At 35.2% G+C, this 9,225-nt stretch overlaps 1 protein-coding gene across 2 annotated transcripts in view; it reads left to right on the forward strand.

The window, feature by feature from the left end:
* LOC150091226 (glycine receptor subunit alpha-2-like) overlaps positions 1-1,264 on the forward strand; it is a 105,718-nt gene extending 104,454 nt beyond the window's left edge. For both annotated transcript variants that reach the window (XM_090382898.1, XM_090382906.1), the window contains exon 8: positions 904-1,264. In XM_090382898.1, coding sequence (XP_090239024.1) covers positions 904-1,083 — 180 coding nt within the window. In that variant the 3' untranslated portion in view covers positions 1,084-1,264. The remainder of the gene's footprint in view (positions 1-903) is intronic.
* Positions 1,265-9,225: the final 7,961 nt, after the last annotated feature.

A 9,225-nucleotide genomic window follows, 5' to 3' on the forward strand; every position in this document is an offset into this window, starting at 1 on the left:
TCATAAACTATAGAAATAACAGAGGAACAAATCTTGCTCAAGTGCAACAATTTTCATATTGACAGTAATTATAGTGTCATGTGGATCGTCTTGTAAATATCATCAGGTTGATCCCATTCACACTCCACCATTTTAAATCATTTGTTTCCATTTAAAGTTATACTCTCTCTCGTTAGTAAACGTGAAAATATCAGTACTATCTTCACTTTACTGCTCAGTAGCAATAAAGCAGTTGTAAATAAGACTTGAGTAAATATTTTAGCGGGTGGAGCCCACGTGTATTTACAGTGTAACCATACGTGTATGGTAATACGTACCACAGTACTGTATGTGTTATTATTATCAGTTTATTTACCCGATGTTCGCCCCCCGTACAGCTAGTGGGCTAGGAGGGTGAGTGCATGGAGGGAGGTTGCATGTAGTTAACACCCTCCTAGCCTATGGTTGTCCAGAGCTGTATCCTGTTGGATTAATACACTGATTTTAATAATCATAAATAATAAATACGGACTACGCTGTAGCGAAGTGGCCAGGTGTGAATACAGAGTCACACACCACTTCTTCGAAACCATGTGAAAAAAGTCAATGTTCTTTTAGCCTCTGCCTTGTAAATTCCTCTGAACCTTTTTAGCCGTCCTGGTATATAAAATAAATAATAAAAAAACGATAAAGAAATGGATTTATTTATTTATTATTAAAGATATAAGGTGTGTAATTTTTTTTATCTCTTCATGACTGTGTACTCTACTTCTGTGTACTCTACTTCTAGCCTTTGTCTACTTAGATACATACACTAACAAAATGTTACCATTATTACTTAACGTTACCGAAACTTTAAAAGTAAAGCTGTAGTTAGAAATTTTTGCAAAGCAATTTCAATTGTTTTAATTTTTTCATTCACAGAAAACGAAGAAACAGCCAGACAGCGATGATTTCAAATCGGATGACGATACCGGCATTCAAGACATTAAAGCTTATAACTTAAAGAGGGCACGTATCACAGATCGCATATGCAGGATCATGTTCCCGACGCTTTTTTTCATCTTCAACATGGCATACTGGCCTTATTACTTGTATCTGTGATCCCTAATTTTTGCTGCGAAATATGACAGTATTGAGCATTGATTCCACCACTTCTATCTGTTGTATATAATAGTCATTGAATGCCACGGAACTGTAGAAAATGAATCATAAGTTACTCAAAGTGGCAACATTCTATATTCATCGTCTTTCATATTTTTCTTTATTTAAGATTTAACCTTCATAGTAGCCACTAAGGTTGTTCTAGGTAACAACTTTATTACTCATAAATGCTGATAATCTCCTTTGATGAGCGGTGACGAATGAATAGTTACTCTTGTGAATAATTCACATCTAAGCGTTGAACTCGTTTTAATTCTTTTTTTCAGGAAAATGATTTCTATAGGAAAAAAAATTAGTGAAACACTGCATTTTTAAGAATGTATCCAGCTGTATAAATAGGTTTTATAGCTGCAAGTATATTTATCAGCACCTCTATTTTATGTAACACGAGTCTACTTATTGAAACAAATGGATCAGTTGGAGAAATAAGATTTTGCAAAAATTTCAGGGACAAACTCGTCCCCATCTCTTACCAGAATAATGAAAGTGTCATATTAAGAAAGATTCTGAACAAAAAAGCTGATAATTAACCAATCACATGACTTTGATTGCACCGAAAGCAGAGGAATTAACATTTGCTAGTTTACTTTAAATAACGGTTTCCCAACTATTCAGCTTAAAAAGCAATTCGATTGTAAAACTGCTCTTTACAAGCGCTATATGGCTGATCACATAGATCTTTTGTGAGTCGGTGACTTTTGACATCACTTTAGAAATATCTGAGAGGAAGACATAAAAAAAAATGTCCAGTGTGGGTACAGCTGAAAAAATGTGTTTCATTAAATCTGTGGTTAATCTCTTCCATGAACAGCGACTTACTGAGGAGCACAAACAGTAGATTTAATTGCACACAACTTGCCATTATAATTAATAATACATTTCGCCTGCATGACGTTATAATTACGATGAAAACGAAACTTGGCAATCTTTGTTATTACGTGCGAGAAATGGATCGAATTTCTCCACAGTATATTATTAAAATCAAAATTTTATGCGTATTCATAAAGATTGCGCATACCTCGTTATAATTATCCCTTTTGAAGAATAATTGTTTATTTATCTTTCAATGCGAAAGATTTTTTATGAAACATATTCCTTGATATTCTGATTGATACTATACTAAACATGCATTTAAAATTAACATTACAGTACAAGACAACATTTGCTGTGACTTTATTTGTTTATATTTAATAAATTTAACTGTTATTCCACCAGAACTGATGTAAATAAGTTCCGCTGTTCGTGCATAATATTTATTGAAATGTAAGTCTCCAAACTACTCAAACATCTCCTAGGCCCGCATAGGATGCTGGATTTTAAAGTGTTTACTGTACTATTTTATTGGTGTGTGTGTGTGTGTGTGTGTGTGTGTTTTTTTTTTTTTTATAGACTGAATGAAACTTATTTTTACACGGCTCTTTCGTAGTTGACATAATAAACCTCCACTCTCCACCGCCGGAGAGTGGAGGTTTATTAAAGGTTTCTTCACTTAGGGATTTGGTTAGCCAGTGTCTCCGGCGGCGGAGGGATCCCTTGAGTTATTCCAGGTTTTTTTAGCCAGCACAACATATAAATCGATCAGTGAACACACACGTCTACAGACAAATGCAAAAACACGAATCTGAGCAACAAGTTCTAGTGCCGTTAAAATAACATATACGGAGGGTCCCCCGGTATTCGAGTACAGTATCCGAGTCCCCAGCAGTTACGAGGATTTGAAAAATAAAGAATTAAAGCCTTTTCCCTTGAGAAAACTGATCAGGCATTTGAATATTTTTTTGTGAGAACGATCTTCCTGATCGTGCAACAAATGTTAAGCGCGAAGTTAAAGACATAACTAAATGCTACGACACAATTTTATTTGAAAAATACGACAAAAAAATCGGGAAAAAAAACACGAACAACTCTGGATTCATTCATTATTCGTACAACTGAAAAATAGTGTAACTTCAAAAACTTTACTTAACCTTACATTGTGTAACATATTTATAATAAAAAATGTATAATAAAATAATTTTCTCATTTTTCAGTTCCTTCATCCATTTTTTTACTATGTACAAGTACACAATAAACATTGCTTTACTTAACCTTTCATTGTGTAACATATTTATAATAAAAAAATGTCTAATAAAATAATTTTCTCATTTTTCAGTTCCTTCATCCATTTTTTACTATGTACAAGTACATAATAAACATTACTATATAATATCGGTGTAGATACACCATATATACTCAACCTTCACAACGAGTTGCCCATGTATTGCACTACCTCGAATAAATAACGCTTCACTTGCAATACCAGGGTACCTGCCCACCCACCGATGGAAAGCCAACTAGCTTTGAAACGGTGCCGCCTGGGTGGTGGTGGTGCACACCGAGAATAAGTAACAATAGGCTTCTCTATTAGTGAAGCATTACTAATTCGAGGTAGTGCAATACATGGGCAACTCGTAAAGGATGAGCACAATATGAGATACAGATGAAATGATGCTTTTCACACTACTATCATAGTTTTTCTTTAAGATTTGTCTATAGTGTATACCATAGACAAATCTTAAAGACAAATCTTAATATCTACTACACCGATATTATATAGAATCTTAAACTCTTAAAATATTATGCCTAGTTGAATTTAGTTTGATTTAAATAATAAACAGTATGAAAATTGGTCCCCATTTTAAGTGGAATTTTCTGGAACCAATTATCATCGGATAACGAGGATCCCCTGTGTATATATATATATATATATATATATATATATATATATATATAATATTACGGATAATATAAAGAAAATAAATCCAACAATAATACCATCAGGGACCTAAGACAACGCAAAAAAATAATAATTATTATCGCTTTTTACCGACAATCTAGATGACGTCAACTGGGGCGAACCACCCAGAATGAAGGCAAAAAACGACAAGGTTCTCTGTTTCTGTGATGATCAATATATGCTAAGTAATTTAAATCTAAACCAAATGTAAACCGGTATAGGCCGAAAATAAATCGAATATAAATCGAAAGATGATAATAAAATTTAGAAATATTAGAATCAAAGGTAAGAAATATAAGTAAAATATAAATGTAAGCATATATTAATCATCGTTGACCCGACAGAGAACGTAATTTAATGATTAAAATAAGATTAAATATATAATACATACTACATATTGACCGTATCTAGGACATAATGTAATAGTCGTCAAAATAATATGTGGTGCCCCCTATGTGATGGATACGGTAAAAATAAATAATTAAATTAAATTAACGCATAGAGAAACATGCAGATAGTAAGAAGAAAAACTAAAGGAGTAGGAATAATAGAACCTGAACTCCACAAAGGCGAAAAATAGTGGTATAGATAAGAAATAGTTTCTCCTACGTCCTCGGATTGCCCTAATAATTTCGGAGAAATAAAAATAAAGAGTGTAGGACAGTTTAAAGACATTACAAGATATAAGTTGTGGCTTGGGTATGCCCGGGATCGCAAACCCGTTCCTATAGTAGGACCCTGAGCTGAATTTGCATGTTATCTCAGCGTGAATTTAAGTAAATTTAAATGAATTTAACTATATATTTTATAATTATATATATAATTATAAAATTATAAAACTATAAATTATAAAACTATAAAATTATAAAATTATAAAACTATAAATTATAAAACTATAAAATTATAAAATTATAAAACTATAATTATATATATAATTATAATTATCAATAATTATAATTATATATATATATATATATATATATATATATATTTTTTTTTTTTTTTTTTTTTTTTTTTGTCATATCACAGAGGCGAGTCTCACCGTCACTATTGTTGTTTAACTTCCATAAAAAACAACAGTGGTGATAGTAGACAAATAACGCTTACACAGGATCTCTCTAATGAATACTGAGCGGCTAATTCACAATTCCAAGAAGATAACTGTAATTGATCTCAATATTCTTTTTGCCAGCCAAGGGGATTCTGCGCCCTGCCCACCACCACCCACCCACAAGAACCCTTTTTAAGTCTTTAACAAGGAAATTCCACCAAAGCTCGAAACGAGACTCAACTTGACCATTGTCTTTTCATTAAAAACAATTACTTTAACAAACAAGCAAAGTATTTTCAAATGGGCCAACAGAGCAAGTTCTTGTTTATAATCCGGCACAACCACCAGGCCAGTGGAGTTTACAATAAACCATCAATACAAACATGAATCGTATTTAGCAGTCAAGGGCTTAAACGCCCGGTCCACCCAAAGAGCGCGTGGGATTGCACACTCGGTCGTAACCACTCGGCTATGTCAAGTTCTTGGAATATCAAGATTAAAGTAGCATACACTACAAGGAGTAAACTTGCCAACATAAAAAAATTTTGGTAAAGCCATCTGGTTACTGCATTAACCTAATTCTGACGAGTACAGATCGGATTCTGGCTTTATTCTGGATATTGTCGAAGTTAATGATATCACAGGTAATTTATTTCCATCAATAAACCGTAATAATCAGTAACACCATTGTGCACTAGCTAGAATAAGTGTTTCTGTTTGGTTTTCATTTGACCTCAAGAAAAAAAAATTATAAAGCGTTATAGCCAATACAAAATTAACAATAAAACAGGAATAAACGTTTTGACGCAATTCAAGAACATCAGGTGGAAGATTAAGAAGAGTCAACACACCCTCTACCTGGACTGTTCAGGTAGGTAGTTTAACGAAGTTCCTTTTTTGGAACTTCGTTAAACAATCAAGAAGAAAAAAAAAAAAAAAACTGAACTAGTCTCTGCAACCAATGCCAAATGTGGACACGTGTTGTATCTTATGTAGAGTGGCTCCAGAACATTACTCCGCCTTGGTACGCTGTGATTATAAATAACTCTGCGAACTAATCAGATATGAGTGTATGCAATATTTGTGTAGTGTGTGTCTTATTTGTTGTGCTGTTTAGTTAATGTGTAACTCAATCTCAAACCTGCAAAATAAGGCCACCAGCTTTACTGATTATGCATCAGTGATTTCGAATTTTCCCCTCAATACAGTCAGTTAATGTACACAGTGAGTAGGGTTGCCACTTGTCCGGTATTTTGATGTTGGGTAAAAGAAAACTAAAATATGTCCCGTTGTTTTGCCTACAAAATTGCCGACATGGTACAGAGCACATGGTATGTTTTTATAATGTTTTACTTAAAAAAAAAATTATTATACATATTAAAGAATTTTGTTCGAAAGGTTTTTTTTGTTGTTGTTTTTCTGTGTCCGGTATTTTTCATTTTGAAGGTGGCAACCCTTGTAGGGAGTTACATTTCGGGAGCGTTAGCAAATACAGTAGTAGTAATTCATAATTTATGTATGTACATATAAATAGCGCAAACCGAAACATTTTGTTTCTGCACAACCGCCATATTCCCATTCATTCCTCCAATCAGCGCACGGAAAAAAAACATGCTATCCAGTGCTTAAGTTACAATATACGGTCTATGGATAGCGTATGTGATACGTACGGAGGGAAAAAAAAAAAAAAAAAAGAAAGAAAGAAAAGAAATGAAACTTGCCAGATTTCTATTGGTACGATTTTAATGAAATTTGGGAAGGTTTAATAAATCGTTCCAAACGTGCTAAATGTAAAAATTCATGAAAATTCATCTAAAGGGACGCGAAGTTACATGCGTACGGATGGACAGAGAAAAATAAAAATTTCCGGATTTCTAATAGCCAGATTTTAATGAAATTTGGAAAAGTTTTCTAAAATAGATTAAAATATAAAATTTAATGAAAACCAATCCGCTAGGAGTCAAGTTATTACAGTACACAAACGGACGGACGTGGTGAAAACAATAGATGCATACATATATGCTTACACCTCTAGAAATGACTGCTGGACAAAACCACTTGATCTTTTGGAAAAAGGCAATTGAATCAACCTCACAGGTAACTTACTCAATGTCTCGATTCAAACTAGAACATATGCGAGCACTTCAATATTCAGGTAATCCTAATTTTCACAGCTAAAGACAAAGTTGACAAAGTCGGGGATAATATTCGATACTGAAATACATGGTTACATTTTGTATTGGGATTTATTTGAAATTGAATAGAAATCGTGACCCAGACCAGAGCAGCAAAGCAAAGCAAAAGGCTCAAACTATTGGAGTGCTGTGTCTCAGGGGAGAACTGAGGAGGGGGGGCGGTTGTCCTCTGAATCACAGCCTTTTGAAATGCATTGCTGGTTTGATGTTTGTGGACAATCAGGAATGGGAAAGGATTCTTTGTGTGTGTGTGCGCGATGTAAGGAGTTTGAGGAAATCAGGCGACAACTCAGCGTTGTTATCGGCCTTATATGAGGGCTTGAAGGACAGGGTGGATACCCTCTAAGGATTTAAATTAAGAGGCCCATCAAACTCTCAGCTGCCCACATCAATGCCAGAGCTTCCACTTGAACATCGCACAACACAGCGGCGACTCCCAAGGCAGAATGTGCTTGTCCCAAAGGAACTAGTTGTTGTTGGTGACTCTATTTATCAGAGAAATAGGAAACATATTGTGCAAAAAGGATAGGTGGAGCAGGACCAGGTATGTCTGCCAGGGACAAAGGTTGATGACGTTCTAGAGCAGATATCATCTTTTAAGGGCACAAAGGGTGATACTGTTGTACACGTTGGCACAAATGATATTAAGAGTAGGAGACCGGCAGAATTACTTAAACAGGTACAGGTCAATGTTGAAAAAACGCCATGAGTTAGGGTTGAATTTGAAAGTGTCTGCAATTCTGCCCAGACACGATAGGAGGGAGTATATGATGAGAGCCTTGTCGATCAATTCGGCCCTTGAGAGATTGTGCAAGGCTCAAGGGGTAGAATTTTAATCAGCCTGGTCTGTGCTTGTTAACAGGAGAAATTGTTTCTACAAGGATGAGATACACTTAAATAGAAAGCGTGCAAGAATATTTGCTGATGCTATCGAGGCAGAGTTAGGTGGGATCGGAAAACTGCTAGATTGGGGGGGGGGGTATACAGGGACTAATAGATTAACAGTAGTTGCTGGCAGAGGTGAAAGTGATCCTTGCACTACTTCTATTGAAATGCAATTGACCACCAGCCTGGAAAGCAAGGCAATGGGATTTCCAGGACTGCTGGGAGTCATAGTGGAACAAGTAAATGCATGGGCTGTGTTAGGGTAACTAAGAGTAGAAACAGGTGCATGTACACCAATGCTAGGAGTATAGTTAATAAATTTGATAAGCTGGAAACGCTAGTCAAGACATCAAAGGCAGATATTGTTGGGATATCAGAGACGTGGTATCACACAGACATAAGCAGTGCAGAATTGGAATTTGGGGAGTACAATATGTACAGAAAAGATAGGCAGGGCAGTAAGGGAGGAGGGGTTATGCTGTTAGTTAAGAAACACATAAATCTAAAGAAGTGCATCCAATTGATGTTGGCGTCTAATGCAATGTTGATTCTGTTTGGTGTGACATAAGCACTGTAAAAGGAAAACTGAGAGTAGGTGTGTGTTATAGGCCTAATGAATCTGATCAGTATAATGAGCAATTGTGGAGAATTAGAGTGGGTCAGTAAATTAGAGTGTCTTATAATGAGGGATTTTAATTTCCCAGAGATTGGCTGGTGGAATTTGTGGGTTGGTCACTCACACGCTAGCAAGGCTTTTGTTGATTTATTGGATGATTTTTTTCTACAGCAGCATGTTCGGGAGGCAACTAGAGGGAGTAATACTCTTGATCTGATTATCAGTAGTGATTCTTCATGCATTAAGAATCTGCAGATAAAAGAACCACTAGGCGTCAGTGATCACTGTGTGCTGAAGTGGGATTTACTCAAAGAGGTAACTACCCTCAAGGGTAATGGGAAGGGTTTTTGCTTTCGTAAAGGTGACTACGGTGGTCTGAGACAGTATTTAAATTCTGTACAGTGGAACCAACTAATGATGTTACCAACAGCAAATTCAAAATGGGAAACATTCAAAGAACTTATCTTGGAAGCTAGTAGGCTTTTCAAGCAAACTAAGAAATATTGTTCAAGATTTAGGCCTAAATGGATGTCAGATGAACTAATTGGACATGTGGCAT

This window comes from Mastigoproctus giganteus, chromosome 1 (assembly GCF_048544385.1).
Source record: "Mastigoproctus giganteus isolate SK-2022 chromosome 1, ASM4854438v1, whole genome shotgun sequence".
Classification (NCBI taxonomy): Eukaryota; Metazoa; Arthropoda; class Arachnida; order Uropygi; family Thelyphonidae; genus Mastigoproctus; species Mastigoproctus giganteus.